This window comes from Liolophura sinensis, chromosome 1, assembly GCF_032854445.1.
Source record: "Liolophura sinensis isolate JHLJ2023 chromosome 1, CUHK_Ljap_v2, whole genome shotgun sequence".
Lineage (NCBI taxonomy): Eukaryota > Metazoa > Mollusca > Polyplacophora > Chitonida > Chitonidae > Liolophura > Liolophura sinensis.
The window spans coordinates 18654130-18680424 of record NC_088295.1 but is presented as its reverse complement, the minus strand read 5'-3'; the positions used below and the strand labels follow the sequence as shown (position 1 = coordinate 18680424).

General features: G+C 38.9%; 1 protein-coding gene across 1 annotated transcript; it reads right to left on the bottom strand.

Moving 5' to 3' along the window:
- Nucleotides 1–13341: 13341 nt before the first annotated feature.
- LOC135470665 (coiled-coil domain-containing protein 6-like) lies at nucleotides 13342–24648 on the bottom strand. The gene is made up of 9 exons (XM_064749703.1): nucleotides 24267–24648; nucleotides 22364–22513; nucleotides 22044–22172; nucleotides 21316–21419; nucleotides 20355–20512; nucleotides 17931–18087; nucleotides 17534–17658; nucleotides 16670–16827; nucleotides 13342–15831 (listed from the first exon to the last, which is right to left on the bottom strand). Exons 1-9 carry the CDS (start codon nucleotides 24486–24488, stop codon nucleotides 15760–15762), a joined length of 1275 nt encoding a protein of 424 aa, XP_064605773.1. The 5' UTR covers nucleotides 24489–24648; the 3' UTR covers nucleotides 13342–15759.
- Nucleotides 24649–26295: the final 1647 nt, after the last annotated feature.

Genomic DNA, 26295 nt, shown 5'->3' with positions numbered 1-26295 from the left:
TGACTTTGACTTGATTTGAACCTAAACTTGAAGACTATTGAAACATTTAGAGGGTACTTTTTCAGGTTACGTAACCTCTTTCCATTATTTTATATTCTGTTGATGTTAGTATTATATACTTACATATACATACAGCTTCTAATATCAGGACTACGTTTGTGAACACTACTTTCTTGCGCATTATACACTAAATGTATTCTAAATAAAGTTTCTTTTAAATGGATATATATAGCATTTTTGTGATGCTTTTTACATATGGAGAAGGCGGCTAGTTTTGGAAAAATGTAAGAGTTTGTTTGGCACATACCAGTAATCCAACGTTGCCTATATAAAATGACATAGCCGATATGTTAAGTGGGACAACTAATATCATAATATTTGACACTTCATCATTATTAAGATATTCCCTAGTATTTCCGTGGGCAAAATGACTGACAAGTGGGCAAATTATGAGTATTTTCATTACATTATCCGCCTTCTTATGACTTTCAGTTTCATGACCAAACTTCACTACAAACTAAAACGAATCTGTATAGTATAACGAAATAAGAAAAGGAAAGAAATGATCATCTGATTTAGTTTTATGATTCGGTTATGAAAATGGACAAATATTAATTTGATGGTAGAACTTTTTTACATTATAGCGACGGGACGCTGATCCTAGGCATTGTACTCTAGCCTTCTACAGCCTTTTATTGATGTACACTGTGTAGTACACTCCAGTCATCTTGTCTCATACAAGTCTTATAAATACAGCACCTTATACCTTTACATGTTTCGTATACCTGCGTTCTAGCATTTCATTTTCTGGAATGGCCAATTGCCAGAGGCAAGACGGTTATTATGACAATTGACAACTCAGGCAGTATTTTAAAGAGTTAACGACTTTGCCCAAATAACTAGAAAACTGGATTTTCGACTAGAAATGTGATTTTTGTGTATTGTGTTATTGCCATGGATAGTATTTAGTCTAAAAACATGTTGTCCACAATTGATGCTAGGATAGTTTTAATGTGAGTGTGAACAACAGCAAATGTTCCTTACTGAGCGTCTGAAACATTTATGACTGTGTCTCACAGTATCTCTTGCATTTGCTCGAATGAGAGTTACCCCACAACAAAACTTCAGTCTGTAGAGAGATGCTTAAAATAAAAGGAATGGAGATGAAAGGCCATATGTTTCTACATTGATATTTACTGAGGGTTGAAAGTTCATAACAACATCGTTTCGATCGTATTACGATGGCGTGTCCCTCTAACAGACCGGCCTCTTTAGCGACATTTTGATAGCGCTTTACGCCTTATGGAACGCCATGCCTGACACCCAGGTAGAGTACATACTAATATATCTGATTTGTAGGGTGCTAATACTTGGGTACCACTCGCCTTGCTTATCTGTGGAGCCTCAAACACCAACCCTAGTCCGTGTATGTGGACGACAGAGCAAGTTCACGGAATGTGACATATTATTTACCAAAAAAGGTTACCGCAGATCTTAAATACAAATACTGCTCTGCACCATGATTTTTATTTAATATTATGATTTCCACTATTTCGTTCCTGAGCATATCATCATTTCCAAAATATGATACGAGAGTAGACCAATACCTGGCCTTTGATTCCTTTGAGCGGGGTGGTTACTTTGCTGTTCAGGACTGTGCAAATGCACGGGAATGCAATCAACTTTATGTCGCTTTGACCATTCCTAAATGGAGCTGTGTTCTGCTTGAAGTGAAAGTCAAACTGAGCTAATTTATGTCAACCACACTGAGCGTTTTCTATTAATGGTCTCTAGAGAAAACACATAGATCAAAGGCAATGTCAACCTTCCTCATAAGACATTTTCAGTCAGGAGATTAAGTTTTGGTTGATAACGGAACAGAGTCCAGGGATAAATGCAAGTTGACTTTCGTGACATGTATTTACACGAGAAAACCAGTTCGGTGTGTAATATAAACACAGGTCTGACACCGTCCATATGAATCAAACAGAATTGATTGGTGTTAATATATTGAGTGAACGAACGAGTGTAGAAGGTGTCTAGAACAAGCTTGTCTTGGCGTCCATGCAAACTCCCGGATAAATTCCTCGATCAGGCGAGATAAAATAGCAGTTGTGGTACCCTTTTTCTTTCGTCCATGTTGCCAGTACTTATATACATGTACGCAAGAATAATCCACTTGTACGACAGCGGCCAGCATTATGGTGGGAACAAGCCGGGCAGAGCCCGGGGGAAACCCACGATCACCCGCAGGCTGCTGCAGACCTTACTATGTACGGTAGGAAAGAAAGCCAGCATAAGCTGGACTTGAACTCACATGGACAGCTTTGGTGGGAGGCTTCTGGGTCATTGCGCCGTGTTGGATTTATTTTATTTATTTGATTGGTGTTTTACGCCGTACCAAGAATATATCACTTATTCGACGGCGACCACTATTATGGTGAGTTGAAACCGGGCAGAGCTCAGGGAAATCCACGACCATCCGCCCGTTAATGGCCGACCTTCTCACGTATGGCCGGAGAGGAAGCCATCATGAGCTGGACTTGAACTCACAGCGACCGCATTGGCGCACTAACCAACTGAGCCACGGAGGCCCTCTGCCGTGTTGGATATTTGGTGGTATATGACTAGCATCATAAATAAGGGTAGTACGCTGACATTATTTTGTTTCGAACTGTTCTTCTGAGTTACTGCAGCATGAAAGCCTTTGTAGGGTGTGAATTGAGAGGCGTGTGTGCCTGGAATAAATATGGTGTCCTGTCCCAAAGTCCTGTTATTGCTTAAAGTTGTACTGATGACCACGACCGCAACATCACACGACCATTCAATTGGTAAATTTCAAGTAGTGGTTAAGCTAATTACTGAAGTCAGTATAAACCAGGAGTTACACTTTTTAGATATATTCTTGGTTATAGTTTCTATTTTGGTTTTTTATGAAATGTGTCTCGCTTTTCTTTCCGCATGGACTTCCATTTTTTTAGATTCGGATGTTACAAACACACATGTAGTTGTCGTCCTTTAACGCGAAGGTTTCTCATCTAATACCTAACATCTCTGAAAAATATGTTGCTGCGTAAGCCAAAGGCCTGAAAACCCAACATAATATTTCAAAAAAAAGTTAAAGAAAGATACCGTAAAGACATTTTCTTAGCACCTAATTAAAAAGCACATTTTTTTCTATCTTTGAGGTTCTGTAACCAGCAACAATTGTCTCTTTCAGACTGAGCATTCAACATTTAGTACTAGATTTTTGTTGAGTATATGCAACACAAATACTTTTTTACGCCACGATTTCAAGTAATTACTGGTAAAAAAATCACAAGTGCCTATTTTCAATTGAGCCCTTATTACAATTTCTTGAATTTTTAACGCGTATTTTCGGTACAGATCCTTTGTCGTTGTTGATTCCTGTGGAACGCCCCACATTTTGATTATTTCGTCTTTTATTTAATTCGCTAGACTGAGCACTGGTTATAGAACTGTCAAATGTACAGGAATTCTAATATTGTTTACACTGATTACTTTCTCTTTCATGCTGCATATAGACCATATAGTTTTGATATTCCCTCTGCCAAGTGAAAAAGGCGATCATGTAAAGATCAAAGATAGTGCTAAATGGAAGTGCACGGAATCAAGAATTTAGAATGTCCTAAACTTCCACTAAAAATGTTTACACTAGAAAATTTATTGTACTAAAGGTAACCTACCTGGTTTATACTCTGCTGAAAGCTTAAGTATTTCGACGGTAAATTGTTTAAAGCACTTCCTGTTTTAAAGCTTTGACACTGTACACTGGAACACTGTTAGTTTGCTGTTAAACAGTTATCATTCATGCACTCTTTTACCCGCTCGTGACTAGTAAGGGTTGACGGATCTGCATTTTCTCGTTCTGACGACAATTTTACTTCTTGATGGCTTTTAACAGTTACATTTTAACAGTTACATTTTAACAGTTAACAATTTAACAGTTAATAAGCGGAAGATCCCTGCGGAGGCTGACACGGTATGCTTTTCCGGGAGGGCTTACAAAACACTCCAAGCAACTCTAACAAGGGTAGCTCGGAGTTAATCATTTCCATAACAAGGAAATCAGTACTACAATCTGATCACTGTCAGTGGAGTAAAAAAAGTAATACGATTAGTATTGAATTTCCTCGATGAAAATAGAAAGTAAACCTCCATCACGGAACAGCTATTAACTGTATTAAACAATAAAGTTTGTTTACCGGAATCCATAACAATATTAAAGGCTAATTCGGATAATACGTGTTTACCTTGGCCGAGGTTCATTCGAAACCAATCCGCCAGAAAACAGTGAGTGCTGAGAAATTTAAGAGAGAACAAACTGACTGCCTGTAAAGAACGGTGCATTAACTTGAATACAGAGAAGGTTTAGATACTATTGATCTTGTACTTCACATCTCGTGGCCAGGGGTTGTCCGGTAGCATCACTGATCATATTATCGAGGCTAGCAACCGTTGGGTAGTGGTCGGTCGTCCAACCATAATTCTGGCCGCCGTCGTATAAGTGAAATATTCTTGAGTACGGTGTAAAACACCAGTAAAATATTCCCGAACGCATAAAACTGATTCTCTACAGATGAATTAGGGATACTAGTATTTATCTGTCTTGCAACAAAACGACTGACAATGATGGCAGACTAACTTATTTAATACATCACAAGCTTTGGCTGGTATCAAAAAAACAGCATCACGATACACAGACATCGGCCGGGCGATGTGAAGGACTTGATCAATTCACAGATCACATGTGAAGCAAAGTTATCAGCTCAGCTAAAATCTGTCAAAGATTCATTTATTTATTTATTTAATTATTTATTTTATTTTATTTTTTTATTGATTTCATCGCTGTTATAGCCGTAAAACATGCCATTATGGTTTAAAGCACGGGGGAAAGCAGGCCATGTAAAAGTTACAAGGGTTGGTTCAGGGAAAGACAAAAATTTACAGATAATAAGGGCTTTCTAGAGTTTCGGAGCAACTCCCTTGGTAATATTGGCCTCCTTATTTAAGAAGCTTACTTTCTCTTGCTACATATATTTTCTAATTTATGCAGTTCATCATAAACATCTTTTATTTCCTGTTGAATATTTTTCTTCTAGACATTTTTATTTTGTATTATTATTATTATTTGAATTGCTATTCTTTCATTTTACGACGTTAAACCCCGAGCATTCACTTACTCACTCTTTCATTTTAGGAAAGCGTTCCACTTTTCTCTGAACATTTTGTAGCTTCCTGTCTCAATCTATCAACCATACACCTTTCCCAGCAGCGGTATATTTGTAACTGTTCATTTATGAACCAGTGTGCTTCACGGAAATGCAGTTCAACTAAATGCAGGTATATGTTTCAGGTTTATGAAATGACATATTGCATGCCTATCGATTATTATTCAATTCTAAATATCTGGCCCCGGGATCACAAAGCGATCTTAGAATTAAATCAAAATTTCAATCATTAAACTTGGTATGTTTCCGTTATTTAACTGAAATTGTTTTACAGCAACTTACCCAGAATTTACGCTGTAAACAGTATTTTGACCTTGTTAGGTTAGAATTAGCAATTTTAAAGTGATTTGAAATTTTGACTTAAGTCTAAGATTGCTTCGTGATCCCGGGACCTGTTTTCAGGTGTAATAGGTGGACGTTAATCTAGACCGGAAGTCTCTGTCACGAGCCGTGGACAAGGTCTGTCACATGTGTTATCCCTTGGCCTCGCGTGACTCTCACAGCAGAATCACGTGGATAACGTTAAACTCCACAAGCCTACATCACGCAGCCAGTACAAATTAGGTGATATGTTAACTGCCGTCATGAACAAAATTACATAATATGTTTGAAAAGGCATATATAACACTCTGAAACAAAGAAGGGTGACATTTTCACGGTAATGGTTCGAAAATATTGTCGGTGTGATCTAAGACAATCATTATCCATTCCATACGTGGCAAAACAATTATTGAAGTGTCTCAAAGATGTCAAACTAGGAGCTGTAGTTATTACCGAGGTATTCATTTTAGAAGAGCAAAAATGTAACTCTGTTCAACTTTGTACTTCACATCAATAAAATAATGCTCTCTAGTATTCTTATGGCTATAGTCATCTTTTTCCAGCACATGGGATGATAAATGACGGCATCGAAGTTGTCGTTACGGTACTAATGTGTCCTCAGAGGAGAGCCGTGTCCGCCATGACAGAGAGCTTTCAAATACTTCACCTCTCTGTCGACCTTGACCTTTGCCCATCTAGGGGCTCTGAGAAGTTCATGCTTCACATGGCCCCACAATTTAACAGCATGGCGGCAGTTCTGGTTGATATCGTCTTTGCAACAGATCTAACACAGATAACACTGGACTTCCAAACTGTATTCCGTAATATATTTAGATACAAACTATCTGAGTACGATTGCATGTCTGATCAGATACATATTTCATTGGGATTAATGTGAAAAATGATCAAAAGATATTCTGAAAGTTACAGTTTGCCTTTGTGTCGATTTGATATGTGCAGACTGGTATTGTTTGTATGGTAAATGCTTTAAATATTGATATAACCACCAATGGTTTGTCAAGGCTTCAGAGATTAACTTACAAAACGGTGAGCTAGTGATATAGACTCATTGACCAAATATCTCGATTTTGTGAATTTATTGTTTTAAAGCAGTGTATCGTGTATCATAAGACGTCCTCCATATTAGCCATTTTTCTATCGTCATTTGCCATTCATGTATAATCCCTTCAAAACATGAAGAACGTACACATTCCCTTTACAGATCCTGTTCTTATCCAATCTTTTCTGCTCTACCTGACCTCTGTGGGAATTCGAGCTGTTTTGTCGAAACCTAATGGGTATCCTGAGGAACCGTTATTGCAAACAGATGACGGAATGTATCACTTATGGCTTATTTTGCTAAGCGATATATCGTCCAGCTGGGTCTTGGGTGTTAAAATAAATATGTATTCTGCTTTCTTGTAAAGGCAGAAGATAGCCACCTGACTGCCAGACTGAGAACACTGGTCGTTACCCACCGTGTATCCAACGATCTCCCCAAACAAGCTCACAAATACAGTAACATTCTGCGCCTAGAGATCCGGCCCAGGCCGACGTTATCTACTTCTTGTCTTCACCAAATGAATACTGACGTACAGCTGACAGTAAGGCTTAACTACTGTTAACAATTTACATCATTTTATTCTGCGAAATATGAGTTCCAATATCTAAAAATATATAATATAAATTATGCTACATCTGATATCTATCACGTTTAATTTGGCCTAAAATGCACTATATGTTTTGCCTTAGGAAAGTGCAATAACGAACTGTTTGCGTATAGAAACATTATGCCCTTGGGGCATAAACAGAGAATGTTTACTTCTGAAAACAAGGCACTACGCTGAGCTACGATTCCCACAACTGCCATTAGCTCCTCATGGTGACGCAATTCTGTACGTTTCAGTTTTTACAGAAACTATTAACAAAAGCCTTCGGGATGTTGTTTGAGACGTTTGACAGCATGGAAGACTTGACCGATGCAGGCCTTTACTTACATCACCAGAAAAAACATACTGTAAGGAAGAATGAACTGGCTAAGCACTGCAAAATGGTAAAATTGTGATCAAACTCATATCTTTCAAGAGGTCTCCGATGAAGTAAAGAATACCCTTGGTGCGAGATCAGATGGGAACGGGTCGATTCTTGGAATGGCCAGTTTTCTTCCTCTGGTGAAGAATAGTCAAATATTCAAGAACACTGTTGACACTAATTTGCAATTTTACGCACACTCGTCAGATATCAGGAAATGAATCATCCAAATTTGTAAAGGAACGTTAATTTGAATCTTGCAAACATCACTTTTTGTTACCTCCACTTTAACGTGTACCAAATTGTGTACCTGTGATATACATCTTGTTTATATTGCGAACTACACAAACACATGTGTACCTTACGGTATCCTTTGGGTTTTTTAGAGTATCCACAATAAATGGTAGCGAACATAATTTCATTATGTCTGTGTTACAATGGTAACAACTAAATAATACTGATATAAGACGAATATATTCGTTCCCAATGTGACAGATCTTGGCTAGAGATGTTAACAACTGTGTTACCTTTGTAACAACCAATATAGGACGAATGCATCCCATTGCTTTGTTACATTCATCAGATCTGTGGGATTGGGAATACTAACCACTGTGGTTACCTGCCTGAGCCGACTGGGTATGAACTATTTGACACCAATGAAGGTCCTGCTCGAATCAGTTGTATAGGAGAGTGGACAAGAAACAAAGGATTAATTGTTAATTCTACGCAGCCAAGTCTCACAATCAGATCTCAAAAAAAAATCTCCGATTTTGGAGAGGTCACTTTAAAAGTTGCCGTAGATAAGGTATGCAAATAGGTTCATTTTCCATTTAACACATTGTTTTGTATATAGATCTCCTCTAGTACTCCATGAGAACACCATCTAAAACATCTTTTTTCCGGCAGTACAAAAGAAGGAAGATAAGCTGAAATTTTAACGATGGTTATACTACTTTCGCTTTGAAATATAAAGTCGTTTTTCTCACGTTAATTTTATAATACTTTCATATTTAGTAATAGTAATATTGATAGATTGTTCTGTTAATCATTCACCTGGCTAATAGTGAATAATCCGTTAAACCGTTTTCAATCAATCGTTCTACTGTTGTTTAATCGGATTTCCTCAATCCTCCCAATGTGTTCCCAGGATAGCCCACCCTTTGTCAGTAAAGACCAGGCTGATGATAGACACTATCAAGGAATAATGATCAACATTCTGCACGCCTCTATCCACAATTTCAAGTGTGTCATAGTTACTGTATTTCCAGTGGTAATTTCTTTAATTATAATTTGACCTAATTATAACAAGAGCATGAGCTTTCTTTAATGTCACAAACTGAATATCTCCACGTAATAATTACCATGTCTCTTACTTACTGTGCCCTCAAATGAAAAAGAGGCAAAGATATGCCTGTTGGTATTAGTATAGTTAGTACTAAATGGCGATGGAACTTGTATTTATCAAGTTATTTTATTTATCTGAGGCTCAATACCACGCATAATCCAAATTATTATACTATATGCTGGCGGGGTTTCTGAGGGAAAAAAACCTAAAAAGTGCTGAAAGAAATAAGCCCTAATCATTTCAACATGACATACTCACGTGAAATTGAATCCCCAAATGTTCGTGGTGTAGTCCACATGCAGTTATTGAAGAATTTGCTAACTGGTGTTGACAATAGCAAGGACAAATTACGATCATGAGCATCCGATTTTCAGTTCCGAAAATGTTAGCCTCTTAAAGGCGTCTTTTTACACTCTTACGTTAATGACTGTTGTACTTGACGTCAAACAATGATGGGTAAAACCAGTGCAATATTTGTTCTAATAGTAGGAAGTATTTAGCATCATTTTGGATACAGTTTATCACGATATGTAAAAACATTTATACTCTAATGTCTACGCTCCTCTTGCAGCGGGTATTACTTATGTATTACTTAATTATATAAGTAATACCCACTGCAAGACATCTTTTGTCATGCAGCTATTACATTTTTGTTCGCCACGATATGGCTGGCATGCTGTCGATGTGGCGTTAAACTACAGTCATTTACCAATTCATTTATTACACTTTAGTCACGTTTTCCTTGATATACTTCACTCTAGATGCTTGTCGGTTTACAGATTCGAACTACTTGAATCTCCAGATGGGAAATATGGGGCGAGATTGCCTAACGGCTCGTGGCGCGGATTGGCGGGTATGGTTTCGAGAAGGGTAAGAAAGACATGCATGTTCACACCGATGCCTAATGTTTGGATAAAGAACAGTTTTTAGCACGTTTTTTGTAAGATTGTTTGTATTTATTTGTTAATATGACTGTTGTTTAACGCCCTACTCAAGAGTTTTTTCACTTGCACAGTGACAATTTAGCAAGTTAGTGACAAAGTTTCCCAAATGTGACGTAACAGAGTTGTTCTTCCACGGAGGAAGCGGATCTAGGTGTGGCTTCATTCACCATAGATGCCGAACGGATGGAGGCCGTGGATTTCACGACCTATTTCAAGCAGGATACCTATGCAATTCTGACCCCAAAACCAAGAGAGGCCAATAACTTCTTCCAAGTGTTCCGACCATTTAATCGGTTCGTCTGGTTCGCTTTGCTCCTCTCTGTTCTGCTGGCCTGTTGTGTGATGGTTTTCATAGGAGTGAGAACTGGTTTCCTCGCCACTGACAAAAACAAGCACATGTTGGACAAAAGCATCGCAGATAATGTCACTTTGATCTTAAGCTCATTTGTTGAACAAGGTAAGTATATCGTATCCTGTAAAGTTTAATAATCACGAGAGCTAGAGGATGCCATGAGTTTGAGGTTTTCTCACTGTTAGTAAATTGTTAAGTAGGCGAGGACAGCCTTTGCTGGCTCAATGGTACATAAAGCATCACTGTGGCTGAGCTGGGAGTTCAAGTCCAGCTCATGTTGGCTTTCTCCCCGGCTGTACGTGGGAACCTGTCGACAACCTGCGTATGGTTGTGGGTTTCCTTCGATCTCTGTCTGGTCTCCTCCCACCATAATGCTGGTCACAGTGAAATATTCTTGAGTGCGGCTTAAAACACCAAATAAATAAATAAATAAATAAAAACCGCGTAAATAGGCTGTATGGTTTATCGCCAGGAAATTGATGAATTTGATGTACCTTGTTAAGGATCGTTGTTACCTCTACAATTAACACTGAACGCCAAAATGTAAAAACAGTCTTAAGTAACTCATAAAACGCAAATCAAATGAATGTATACAGGTAATATATGTTTTCTTCTTATTTTCTTCTTTTAAGCCCAATTTTTCATCCGACCACGGTATCTGCCTGGTGTTTCCTGAGTTTCTGGTTTGTCTTCACCATCCTCACCATGGCCATGTACACGGCTCACTTAGCAGCTGTGTTAGCTGTGTCCACACCTGTCCAGGTGAGCAGAGTGACATGATAATAGTAGTTCCGGAAGGAGGGACTATCTGGAAGTTGTTCGCGAAAATTTGTATCAGAACAACCATGCTATGTCTATAGATTTGCCTCAGCTTCTTTATATACTCATGGTTATGGGAGGTGAAGTCTTGTACTCACGGCAAAACTTCTGGGAAAACATGACAGTCTTCCAGCGAAAGTTAATAGATTCTTAACACACTATACTTGGTCGCTCAGAGCTAACATGGCATTTTTGACTTCTCGGTCTCTTTGTAAAATAAGATGTTAAGATCTTTATTTTAATTGGTGAAAGATTTAGATTTTCGTATTCCTTTGCTTTGATTGCAGGAATCAAATGAACCTCCATATACGACTGTGGCTTCAAGAATGGTGCCAAAAAAGAGTCCTGTGGCAGATCTTATTCTAGCGGCCAAAGAAGGGAGCCTCTTCTTCCTGGCTGAAAGAAAACAGCTAGAATACCTAGCCTCTCAAAGCTGCGGAGACCTGCGGGTTGCCGATGAAAACATTCTGGGATTTTCGGCCGGATTTATTGTTCCCCAGCATTCTGTGTACAAAGAAGCCATAGACACCAGGTGCGTAGGAAGTTGAAATTAAGGTTCGCATTTTTTAATTTTCATACCGGCTGGTTAGTTGTGACTTTATTATAATATTTTTTGGATTTGGGTTGCAGCATTCAGAAAATGGTGGAGTCTGGTTTAATTGAGAAAATAGAGCGGAAATGGAGAAGTCTTCCAGCGGTCTGTGGAGCTCAAGATTCGGAGAGCTCGGTGCGTCCATTGACGCTTGTTTCACTTGGAGGGATATTTGTCGTCTATGGGGTTGTTTCCCTTGGCGCACTGTGTATCCTCTTCATTGAGCTTGCTATACATCGGAGTCGGCAATGCTTAACTCAGTGACATTTGTATTTACAGTTGTATTCATTCATCGCCAGACAGCTCTGCGCGTTAATCACGTCTTGAATGACAAGCCAGTTGTCGAAAACTACGTCGGAATAACTAGCCTATCCGACACTAGTCCTTTGATTTACCTTGTGTCCTTATGGCAAAACTCCAATAAAAAAAAAAATCAGTTTTTTTTGTTCCCTAAATATCACAACTGTTCCTTATAGTTATCTGGCAAATCAAGCTTACCTCAAAACAAATCGGCATATGTCTGTCAGGGTTTTTTTTATCCACATGTACATAAGTTGTAGTCAGTGTCTATATTGAATGTTTGCTTTGGGCTTGATGGTGGACATTACTTTACATTGGTGTTTTCAACCCAAAAGAGACAATGCGTGCAAGTTTCCTTTCGGGTATGGCCCTGTGCTGACATCTTGTGATGATGTTCTAGTAAAGTACAGAGCTGCGGGAGACATCAGACAAGACATTTTTACCCGCCGACTTTCACACACAAACCAACACCGCGAGCCGAGCTTGCAGTCCGTTACTTTGCTTTCATCTGCATTCATTGTGCTCTGATGAAATCACAAGTAACGTTTCAAAAGTTACGGTTTCAATTGTACTTCCACAACGGTTCAATCCCAGCCTTGGACTGGCAGTTTCCTATAATCAACAGCACTTCTCTTTTCTTCGGTTCTTGCATGGTGGCAATACACGGCTGACGGCTTATTTGGCCCTGCACCGGTGGTCGAACATCAAGCCATTTGGGTATCACCTACATGCTTCCTCGTGCACGCACTTTCCGCTTTCGCTGGAGATGATACATGTAACATGGGGAAGTTTTCGCCTATCAACTACCAGCATATGAGTAAATTATGGTCGAGTAATGCGTTCAACACCAATTTATGAGCTACGTCATGGGTGCAATCGGTGAGGAAGTGACCCAAACCTTTTGTGTAACTACCCAAGGTCGAAATGATTCTTATTTTACAATCAGGTGACATATACTGTTATACATTTATAACCCTAGATATGGAAGACATTTACTATCCGTGTATATGGGCGAAGCGAATCTCATTCATACATACATAGGTCGCATGTCCAAATTAGTGCAAGATCCTTACATCTTGCTATTTTTTCTGAAACATAAACAAGGGTCCAGATTTACGGCAGGAGGAAACAGGACCAAGCTCTAAGGAGACCTAATAAACATAATCACCTAAAGCTGTTGCCGATAAATCCGTCAAGAGTGTGAAATACACTTAAGTTTCACTTAAGTCACTTACACATCCCCGTCTTAATATCTTGTCACAGGATGGAGCCTTTCCCGAAACCTCTAAAATGCCGTTATGATAGCACTGATATTCATGCACAACACAAAATTATCACATGAAATCAACAACGAGAAAGTGGACAAGAATTTCAACCTTAAAAGCTCTCAATACTTTTATTAATGTGTCACGAGACAACTGCGTGCAGCTATAAAGCCATAATCGGAAATGTCCCAGAACACAAAGCGCGGACGTTACAAGTTATATACAGGTCTTTTCACACAGACGCACGTTTCCAATTCCTCACCCAATGCCCGAACTAACCTTCGAAGTTAGATCAACCATCTACATTTTAACAACCCTACTGTACTTTAGCCTGGGCCAGAGTGTATTTATTAATAAGTACATAAATCCGAAAGAAAACAGAAATGCAGAAGAAGATAGGCTTTTTAAAGCTTGGTAAGCAGAAAACAAAAAGCTGCATTAAATGCACCGTAGGTTATTCAAAATATTACAAATTTATGTATACCACTGCACACCTGGGCAGTTGCAAGTAGATTCAATACATGTGGCAATATCCATGCAACTGCACAACAATACAAATTTGATTTCGGACAGTTACTATTATTTCACATTCACATGGTTTCAGAGGAATTTCATACAAGTTACGTACACATGATACGTTGATAATCAAATGTGATTAAATGGTGATAACTCGGATCATATTTCTTCCCAGAAAGAAAAAAAAAACATCTCTCACCAAGTCTGCTTTCTAAATCACTTTCTAGTTGAAGTTACATTTATCATGGCTTACAAAAGGTCTGTTTTACTCAAAACTTTACATTATGCTTAAATAAAATTTCAACAGGAACTCCTAAAAAACACTCAATATTCTTATCCTGCATAAAAACAAAAATCACAGAATTGTGCAACTCCTCTCAAGCTATGTCTCACGCGGTCAGATTAGTGTGGTTACGACAACATAGCATTACAACCGGGACACTGCCTGTTTGGAAAGATACTGTACATGAAGCTGGCACAAAAAGACAAATTATATATATACATATATCACACCAGCCTCTCTCATTTAGCATCATGGCTAGCAGCGATAAATTACACACATGAAGCAATCAACAATTATATCACAAATAGTAACAGTAAGCACTCCAAGTGATGGCTAAGTTTTTATGAAGTCTCCATTTGCTCTTGGCTCTCCAGCCACTTATGAGCTACACCATGTTACAGCTCCAAAGTTAATCCAGATACGTTATTTTACTATGCTAACAATGAATTCCTGTCAACTTCAAACAAACAAAGAAAAAAGGTTTCAGCACAATTAAAATAATAATAATTCTTCGATATAAAATCACAATTTCTGTCACATAATCAATTATAGTGAAAGCTGCATATTATCTCTCCCACAAATTCTCCATTCTAGAGCTTTCCCTACAGCGTCCAACAACTGGATCATCTACAATTGTTTAAGACCACAACTTAAAGTTGTCTTAAATCAGCAGACAGGTAATAAAGGTAGATTAATTTATACTAGTACTTTTCGTAAGTTATCTAACTTCTATCGAGTAGATGGTTATGCTGACACCATTCCTGAAGAGAGAATATGATTACAAAATATCAGTCTCACTATAATAATTAAAGGTGAAGGAGAACAGAACATAAACCATAACTAATGATAAACATGGAGACTAAATCTGCGCTTTGCTGCCTTCCAAGACGCAGAGACAGCCAAGGGGAGGCAACTTGTCAAAGGCCATGGACTGACTGGACAGTCGTCTTCCATGAATAAAACTAAAATGAAATCCTTTGTCAACAAAACAGATCAAATAAATTAAATAACAAAGAAAGAGAAAAACAACGTAAAATAAAACATGAAATGCAACAGCAGTGCTGACAAATAATACATTAAGTAATGAAGCATCATGTGATGAGACCACTTGCCTCACTGCACATGTGCCCAAACATACAAATATGCCCAGAACAAAGCCACTTCTAACAAGAGTGTATAATTTCAGCAGGTTAATCTAAACCAACAAAATCTCTATCAACTCATTTGAGCATAACCTCATAAGAACTGCTAACCGATTAGGCCTACGGTTGGAAAATCAAGGCACCTCTTAAAAACATTTAGATGAAGGACGCCAGCAGCACAATACTCTCAGCATAACCTGGACATTTAGATTATCTTCGGTAACCAATACCTAATGTTACAACATAAGTTATGTCAATCCATGCATCTTCACATGAACAAATGCCAAAGGTTAACACAAAAAAATGCCACAACATAAACAGGATGATATCTAGTCTCGAGTATGGATTCCATGTCAGAAACACAATAACCCTGTACAGAATGAATAATGCTCTAGACTGCAGCATGCTGCTCTCGCCAACAGACTGGCATGGTATGTGTGAGATTGGTAAGCTAGGAGCGCTCTTCTTTAGGCAGCTTGTCTATACGTGACCATGAAGCAGATTTACAGCCAAGGAGGGACAAGCCGCAAGGAGCCTCATCCCCTCATCATGTCACTGGAGAACAGAGATCAGGCTATCTCCCCTGTTCCCTGCAAGTCACGTCTGATCATGGCGATCCATTCCCGGCACTGCTGGCTTCGCAAACTTCTCCTGACTGGGCTGAGGCCTCTGCAAGATAAACAATAATTAGACTTACTTCTGTCATTCACCACATACTCAAGAGAACAGGACACTTACAGAAGCTGGATTTCACTAAGTGACATGATAGGTGATCATATATTATACACATACGTTTATTATGTTAAGTTGGAAAATTCAATCATGTCATTTAAGTAAAATTTATTGGTAGAATATAATTATAATGACCATCCGTGAGAAACCCTGCATCAGTGTGCACTTACTAATGCCCTGACGTCTCCTACACACAGCCTGAATCAACATATAAATCACATTCAAATTTTAAAAAATGTTTTTGTTGCATCATTTAGACAAACCTGTTGATTTTGGAGGCAAAGAAAACACTAACATGAAGTATAGGTCTGATGAAAGCCCATTAAAAACTGTGCACAAAACAGCTGGATACAATTTTTTTAGAATTTTTTTTTTCAAAACTGAAAAATGCATTTGAAAGTTGGGATCCTATGGATACCTTTCGGACCATATTTCATCACTTTAAATGCATATACGTGATGTTATAATAACCTCTGGGTCACTGCACACCACCGCAGTTCTGATATTTTAAAACCATTTTACTCAGGAAAATTCTAAAACACAAAAACTAAACTATTTTCATGGACTGTTTAATGGTCTTGCACCTGAGATACACTTCATTTTAGTTTTTTCTTTACCTTCAAACTGTTAAGCCCATTGTTGTGCTATGTCTGGAAAATTATTGTCATTAATAATATCTTGAGTACTGTCATCAAATTATGAAGAAGTCAATGAGTTACTGGACGGTCATTTAGACATAAACACATTAAGTATGAGGAGAATTAGGAGTCCATACCACGATATGTGGGCCAGCAGTTTGATGAGAGTGGACAGGTGGAGAGGTGCTGGGGTGGAAGCCGACTGGTCCTGGAGGCCCAGAGTGAAACACAGCAGGTCCTGCCCCACTTCGTCTCATAGGACTGGGAGGACTAAAAGCCTGGTTGTATATCAAACCTGAGAAGATATCACAAATGCTGGGTCAGATATAAGCTGATATTAATGACATTTACCCAAAATACAGGGCTATCACATAGATTACCTACAATTATGAGAAACCTTATTCAGCTCACAAACTGGATTGAACAACTGACTATAGAGCCCCTTTTGTAAGTGAACTGGCTTTCTGGACATACTCTGCAGACAATACATATACTTCAGTTGTGTTCATCCACAAAGGTCATGGTGGCCATATTAGATAACCCGGCTCTCCAGCCAAATCCAATATAAATCTAGCTCTCACACTCATGAAACTAACACAAAAACTGGACATCAATCAGCTTTTGAAAGCTTTTACAAACTGCTCTATGAAGCACTCGGTGGTAAAGTTTGACTGTCAGACAACTGTCTTCGTGTACAAAAGCAAAGATAAGTGAAAATGATTTTGTGTCCTGTGCTTACCACTTGTGTCCTGTGCCTTCAACAAATTTCAAGAATGTATCTAACATTACTTGGATTTCAGGTGCTGACTGGTCTGGTCCCAATTCTGACACCCACACCAGACTGACAACATACCCACCTTGTGCTCTATGCTATGCAAACTCAGAGCTACCTACTTGACTGCATTACAGTATTCTAAAGTGAACAATATTATCCTCCAACTTGAGCTCTTCTTTCCAGTAACTATTAAGCAGGCTTTATGTTCAAATGCATGTTGACTTACTTGGTGACAGTGGCCTGGAGGTGGTGGGCGAGGCGTAGGGGATGGGGCTGGACACAGTTCGGGGACGGACTGTATGACTCGGGGTTGTCGTCATATCATGCTGCTTTGTCATCTCATTGAAGTGTCTGAAATATCAGCAATAAACAGTGAACATGGGATAAATCTGGGGCCCAAACGCAATGCAGATAAGAATAAAGCCCTTTAAACAATACACCACAATCACAGTTTCATAGAGATCTATAAAATTAGTACTCAACAATTGGCTACACACTATTTGAATTCAAAGCAAAACATTTAATACTCTTATAAGCAAGAAGCAAGGACTGTATGGATCAAAATCTTAAACCATAGTTACTGTTTATCTATCACAAATCAATGTTATTTTTTCTGTGATCACCTTTCATCATCCATTTCCAGACTGGACTCGCTCTCTGATAAATGACGACAGAGTGTTTCTCTTCGCTCCATCTCCATTTGTAACTTTCTCTGGAGCCTCAGATTTTCATCTCGGATGTGTTGCTCTTCTTTGGCATACTGTGCCATTCTTTGTTCATCTGAACACATCAAACCATACATGATTAATTACCAAGAAAATAACATTTAATACTTTCTATATACAAGAAAACACATTACTGAATCTGAAAGTTCAACGGCTGTTTTTACTGCAACCATAGTTTTATTGAACATCATCATTTTATTCTATAATTAGGGGTCCACGTTAACATCCTAGTGAGACACCTCTTGAAATCATTTGGATTATTAGGGGTCCACGTTAGCAACCTAGTGAGACACCTCTTGAAATTGTAACGATTATTATTAGGGGTCCACACTAGTATCCTTATAGGAAACCTCTTGAAATCGTTCGGATCATTAGGCTTCCAAGTTCTTTGTCTAGTTGTTTTTATTATTATTATTCTCGGCAAAGCTGTGCCGAGTTTCTAGTGAAAACGGTTGTCTATGAAATTTGACTGTGTTAGTATGACTTGAATTTGTGTGCCGAAATTTCTGGGCAGATATGGTCACCTATTTGGCGGCCATCTTGGATTCTGATGAAAAACTCAACAAATCTTCTTCTCCAAAACGGCTAATGCGAATGAGCTAAAACTGCAGTTACACAAAACCTAGGTACATTCAGGGTGTCACTGTGTACCTTCTCCATTTAAAACTGCATACGCTCGCTACTGGGTGAAAATGTCATGTGACCAAATAATTTGTTTTTTGCTAATAATTTCTACACTTCCAAAGATGATGTCCAGCAAATAGATCTATCAGACAAAGTTCTGGATGCTGATTCCAAATATGTAATTTTTGCAAAACCGGAAGTGGGTACATCTCCTTAACCAACAAAGCCAGAAATGCAATCTTTGGGCCTAACATCATCCCAAGGCAAGCAGAAAACTTTTACATAGCCGGAAGTGACATCAGCGTACAGGAAGTAGTACATGCCGAAAAAAAAAACAAAAACATTTTTTCATTTTTCAAAACTATAAAACTTCTACAGCTAAAAGGGCTCAAAAGAAATGCGTGAAACTTAGGTACGTGATAGACCCAGAGATGTGCTCTTACAAGTTAAGATTTGGGTGTCCTCACTTACGTGACCTGGCACCCATTTGGGGTTGAAGTGAAAAAATTTAAGTTATTTTCTTCAAAACCCAACGTCTGATTGTCTTGAAATTTAGCACACGTAACAAGCATTCCCTGGAGACTATTTGGAAGAAAAAAATGCAATCTTTATGCAAATTAGGTTTTAGCTATTACAGCAGAAGTGATATCACATGATTTTTTTTTTTTTTTTGATTCTTTGAATTTCCATATTTAAATATGCTATCTGACGTAGTTTGACGTCCAGATCTCAAATCTGGTCTTATTTTTTTTCCTGAAAGGTGTATTTATGATGCAAATTGCGAAAAAGCTCAATTTTCCCCCATATTTGTAGGTCAGGTGACAGAAAACTGATACAGCTCAAAATTGCTGACCTACTTCTGCCCTAATATTGCAGTTGACAGAGAGCGTTTACATGTCATTTTCTTGAGAAGGTTTTATGAGATTAAGCTGATATTTTGTAGGTCCATTTTTAAACCTGCTTAAAATCATAAAACACACTCTTTGGTGCCCCTTACAAACCTGCAAGAATTATTAATGTACTTTGCACTGTGACCAACAAAAATTTGACAAAACTTTCCTATGTAAATAACACAGGAGCTTTGTGCCACACTGAATGAAAGCAGTTACTGCAGTTACTGTGGGAATGCGCATCAGCTCTGCAACAATGTATTATTTCTGTTCTTGGCTATCAACAGAAGATCAAAGCCACCTAATCTCTATGCTAGTCTTCAGTACTAGGCCAATTGCCAATTGGCAACTAGGGTCCAAATCCAGTACATTCCTTTCCACTTTTTTTCATGTTTTTTCCCACAATCAAGAACTTTATAGCCATCATGCTACTAGAAGTGGTAAAAGACTAGTAACATGCACCACGATTTTAGGGGCCTCCGTGGCTCAATTGGTTAGCGCGTTAACGCAGTAAGGACCAAGGAGTCTCTCACCAATGCAGTTGCTGTGAGTTCAAGTCCAGCTCATGCTGGCTTCCTCTCCGGCCGTAAGTGGGAAGGTCTGTCAGCTACCTGCGGATGGTCGTGGGTTTGCCCCGGGCTCTGCCCGGTTTACACCCACCATAATGCTGACCACCGTCGTATAAGTGAAATATTCTTGAGTACGGCGTAAAACACCAATCAAATAAATAAATAAATTAATTACGATTTAAATTTGTCTAAACCAGGAAGCACATATGTACTACAAAGGTTACATGTAGGTTACTTACGCTCAACCTGTGCTGCCCTTAGTTGGTTTTTGAGTTTCAAAACCTCTGATCTGAGGTTGTCGATATGTTGTGTTAAGTTGTTTGCTGTATCTCCATTGTTGATATCACGGGGGGAAGCAGGCGCTGATATTGGCTGTTCTAGTTTCTCCTGAAGCATTCTATGAGTAGACAAATGCCAAACATTTTAACCACTTTAACCAGACTAACCCACTTGTAACTCTTTGAGCTCTTACTTAGCGCTCGCACTACCTTGATTTCTCTAATAGTCTGAGATTGCTCTGACGATAAGTTTGCCTGATGCAGTTACGTGCCTTTGTCAAATATGTCGAGGCTGTCAGTATAGCAGGTCGCTTTGAGCATCACCAAGGAAACGCAACCCTATGAAAATGTAAGGTACATATGTGTCTGGAAACTCCACGGGGTTGAGACGTACTCTAGAAGGAATTTTTGTCTCAAATTCATGTCAACTGCATCGGATATTTTAATGGAGCGCGCTCTGATGTTGTTTTGGGGCCATCATTGGCCAAACAACATTGTTTGCCGAACAAAAGTTTTGCCAAACATAACATCAGGGCAATCTCAGACTATTTCTCTAACAGTGATTTAGACCAGGAAATTCTGAAAAGTAGATGTACAACTCTATTTAACCTCTTTACAATATACCAATTCATTATTTGATTGTCATACTCTATAAGATTTTATGAGATAATCAACTACCCTCATTCTTCAAAACTTTTCCTTCGTCTCTGCCACCAATATTCTGAAACATTCTGAGAGAGGTGTAGAGAAATAATCTGCACAGTTTCAGGAAGTTTGCATCTTTAAGGACACAAATAAATCATTTTTCACAATAATTGTATGTATAAATTCAACTCAAAAAAGTTCTTTAGTGGTTGTTAAGGTTGAAGATTTACAATAGTGCAAGCATTATAGTACGATGATCACAACACAATACACATACCTTTTCTCTGCCTCCAGTTTGTCCATCCGTTTCCAAAGACGATTTACAAGTGATTCTTGTTCCTGTTCCAGAGAGTTTTCAAGCTCGATCTTCTCTCGTCTCAACTGACAACAGTTAAAACCCACCATATTTTAATGACCTGAACATGATTATCTACATTACATTTTGTAACTGAGAACTCCAAGAGCGTACTCACGTTGCGTTTTTAATAGTTTTCAAAATTTATACAGTAGTCTTTCTGAGGGATTGCAACAAGCCACCAAACATCACGCCAAGATTTCTTTTCAGCTATAACAATAATAAACGTTCTAACCTTGAATATTTCTTACAATATCCTAAATATAGCCACCTCTAAAAGTGGACAGAGTTTGAAAAAGATAATGTGAAGAAGTGCTCAAAAAAAGGAGTGCAGGTATTTATTTATTTCATTGGTGTTTACGCCGTACTAGACATCCAAAAATATATGAATTATATGACGGCAGCCAGCATTATGGAAGGAAGAAACCGAGCAGAGCTCGGGTGAAACCCATGACCATCCGCAGGTAGCTGGTAGACCTCTCCACTTACACCAGTAGAGAAAGCCAACATGAGCTGGGCTTGAACTCACAGCGACCGCATTGCTGGGAGGCTTCCAGGTCATTGCTCTGAGCTGGTGTTCTAACCCCATCGGCCACAGAGGTCCCTCCAATACCAGACAAACTACATGTACATCTCGTTAGAATCATTACCTGCTCCAAGGTGACCTGTTTCGACAGTGTGTCTGCTTCAAGTTTCTCAATTTTTCTCATCAGTTTGTTGACCTGGTATTCCTGCTCTTTTTCCAAAGTTTGTTCCAATTCCACCTTTTCTTGACGTAGCTATTCATGGGAAAACACAAACGTGTATTTTTAATGCAGTCTTTTTTTGGGAACATCCAAAAGCAATGATATTTGTCAACACGTCCATAAATGGGGTCATCATTTAATTAAAATGTGAATTATGGCAATCACAAAATGGATGCTAACACATCTTTTACATCTGAACTCTAGAAATTTTAAGTGAACATTACCTGATGGAGTTTACGAGACAAGTCATTTGTAAGATACTCCTCCTCCTGCTCATAATTCATAGCCAACGTCTCCTTTTCTTTCTTCAGGGACTGAATTTTCTTCAACAAAGTGTTACTGATAAACTCTTCCTCCTGTTCTGCTCGAGCTTGCTACAAAACACAAAGGTTCATGTTCAGTCATTGCTTCTAAGTATCAAATAACAAATATTAAGCCTGCTTATAAGTATCAACTTTACTTAGTTAAACTGTTCTGGCTAATTCATAGAAATGATTGTCAATACAGCCATTTCATCAAACCTCTTTCTTTGCCAAGTCCTTAGGTCTTGTAAAATGTCACAAGAATTGACTGAAACCTTTAGAGTTGCCTTTTCTCAATCGACTGACAGTCCAAGCCTTGTCCCCTATTCAGCCTCCAAGATGAAATAGATGAAACTAACGCTAAACTTGCCATTTACAAAACTGTGTGCGGCAAATGGGAAGTGACAAATTTGCAGTGAATAGTGGAGATGTTACTAGGTGTATTTGACCAGACAAACGTTAGTGGACATTGTGGAGTGTTTATTTATACTGCAATACTCTCTATGTGAATGACAAGGTCTTTGTCCAGAGTTTAAACTCCATGGTTTATGGCATATCAAAATATTTATCAACCTACTGGTTGGCATCCTAGGGCCACTACCAACTTGGATTTGGTGTTGTTTAGGTGTTACGGCACTATTAGCCCGACAGACCCCAACTCCTTTTCTTATACTGGCCTAGCGAGTTGGAGTCTCAATGCTAACAGTGTTAATTTCGTACTCAACAAAGGTCTAGACCAATTGTCTTTGTTATCTAACAAGTCCGGTGCAAATGAAGGACACGAACCTAAAGTTCTACTTTCCACACCCACTGCACCACCACCATATGCCCCTACTTACTTTAGAATAGACGTATAACATGAAGGCTTACATAGCTCCACACTCCTCACTATCTCCATCTTTCCACTGCTCCACAAAGAAGCAAGACATGCGTATAGCTGCTCAAGATGGCAGCAGTGGCCGAGGAGCGTGTGCCTTGGAAGCCTTCAATTCACAGGCTGTAATAAATTTATTCTAAAGCGAGTAGAGCCTTTTGGCGTGGCCAGTAGGTTTGGAAAGTAGGACATTAGGTTGATATCCTTTATTTGCACGAGACTTGATAACAAAGACAATTCACCTTGGCCTTTGTTGAGTACGAAATTAAAACTGTCAGCATCGAGACTCCAACGACACTAAGTCAGTATAGGGCCTATGTGAGATACAAGCCCTTGGGAGTTCTGCATGGGGTTGCTCACGCATATATCAGGAAATTAAGTTAGAAAACGCTTCAGTCGCCCATCACTCATGCACAAAGATCGTGTACCACCAGGGTTCTAACCCCAACTTTCGGTATAGGCGAGAGCGCTCCCACACAGAACTCCCGAGAACTCATATTGTTCATAAGCCCTATCAGAAACGGTGTTGGAGTCTTTCAGGGCTGTTGTACTGTCAGTAAGTCATATATATCTCTCTACAAGTCAATTTGATCTGCCACCAGACTTTTACATGTATGTCTCTGTGTTCACCATCCTGGCATGAAGCGTTTTGATAACAAGTAGCAGATTATACCTCCCATGCTGAACGCTTGTTATTTTTAGTGTTAGTGCAGAAGATATAGCCTCAATATTTTGGTCCAATAATAATACAAATAGTATGGCAAATGACATATTCCATTCAACAATCCTGACCGCCCACGCTTATATAAAAAGCGATCAGGGCATAAAAATTTTTGAGATGACTAAATCTAGAGAGAATCGATGACTTCAGCCTTAGTTTGAGAAAGTACTGACAATCAGATGAGTCCTTCTCGGCAGGTGGTCACGCCAACCTCACTGACACTGACTTACGATAGTCACGCTGGCCTTCCGCAACTCGCGGTTTTCCTCTTGAAGTGTTTTACACTTCAATTTATATGTGTCCAACTCCATCGCCAGAACACGATTCTCCTGCTGTAACGACTCTATTCTCTTCTGAAGTTGTTCCAGGTGACCAGGAGAGGCCATTTTCATGGTAGGTCCTCCATCCATGGAACTCGTGTCACTTTCCAACTCGCTCGCACTGTCCGCCATTTTCCTTGTGGTAAGCCTCGTGTTGCCTACGAGACTCGACAGGCCAGTTACTAACTTGTAGCGCGCCGACCGTCTCAGATTTTTCTGCCTACCTTATGTTATTCTTGTTTTGCACCACTAGTATAACGAATATTTATGGACTGATTGTAATACCCTGGAATACGATATAAGTGGCCGATGCGTATGAACGAATGGCAATCTCCGAGCACCTGACGGCGCTCTGTTGGGTTTCCCACACTTCCTTCCACATTTCACCAACAAACCGTAAAGTTCCGGCAGTTTGTGTTGGTCAGATGAGACAGTTTACTAAATATAGCCGTGAATAACATGATGTGTCAATCCAAGTTGAACACATGTCTTGCCAGTCGCGTTGTATTTCTCGGTTGCAGTCGCGTGACGAATCAGAGCTGATGGCTTCATTTTAATCAACCCATAACTGTAGCGCATTACATGTAGAACTTAATGTACTTATGCTCATAATTAAAGTAGGTTTATGCCGGTACTAGGCTACAAACCATGACATTAATTTTTTCTTGGTAATTTTCATTTACTTAATATATACCGACAAGTCTATATTAGCGTGTTAGAAAATATTCTGTGTTGTGATGAATCTTAATATTTCGTCGTGCCGTACAGTGTTTAGTACGGCATTGTCTATGGGGTTTTTTTTTGTTTTTGGTTTTTTTTTTTCAATCGAGCCAGTAGGCTGTATACTTTAGTTGCATGTATAGCCAATTTAAGCCCACTGTTAGGCCTGTAGAGGACACAACGAGTCCTGGGGAGTGGGGGCGGAGCAAAAATTTTTGAGATCTGTAGACGTTCTTAAACAGTCAACAATTGTCTCAGCAAATTTGAATTAAGGAAATTAAACGATTACTCAATACCGGTAGTTAATTCGTATTACGGTAAAGTAGCCCCCCCCCCCCCCCAGTAACCTCAACAGCTGTAGCCTACCATCCGGCTATTATATGTGAAAATGTTATCACCCTCCGTCTGTTTGCTCGGGATAGTAGTTCCGCTGCTTTACCATAAAAAAATTAGACGTTCCGCTGGAAGGTCAGGACTAAAACGCGTCTCGAGTTATGCGAGGAAACAGCCTGCATGGAATTTCCGGCGCCTCTGATATCACTTGTGAAATACCGCGGTGTTAGAATTATTATAGGCACATGTATCTAATGCACCGTATGCACCGTATATATATATATATATATATATATATATATATATATATATATATATATATATATATATATATATAGCGTGTAGGCAATTGTTTTTTATGTGGACATAAGATTACAGTTGTATTGGCAGATGACCAGAACTAGAGATAAAAGCAGTCGAGGAAAAGGAGTGCAGGCTGAATTTAACCTGGTAATGCGAATTAATAAATAGGCCTATGTAAAATTTTAGAGCCGCAATACGGGAGCCTCCACGCTCGTATCAAACAGATGAAAAGTAAACTATATCGGCTATGCCTTTTTATTCTCTTTCATCCATTATGAACTGCGTATAACTATAAAAAATAGTGGCTACTCTATTCCAAGCAAGATTCTCTTTTCCCTAACAGTTCGTCAGTTGCATGGTTCTCACATATTCCACCACATATGTCAAACTCAGTATTAAGTGCACTTAAAATTCTGCTATTTTGGACACGTGGCATCTTGCAATGAATCCACGAAGTGAATTTTAATTATTCATAGCACCTAAACCATGGCTTGAACGTAGTTAGCAATAAAAGGATTGAAGTTTTCCAACAGGTGTGTTACTTTAATGGGTACCATATAGGCCTACATCACATGCATATGAA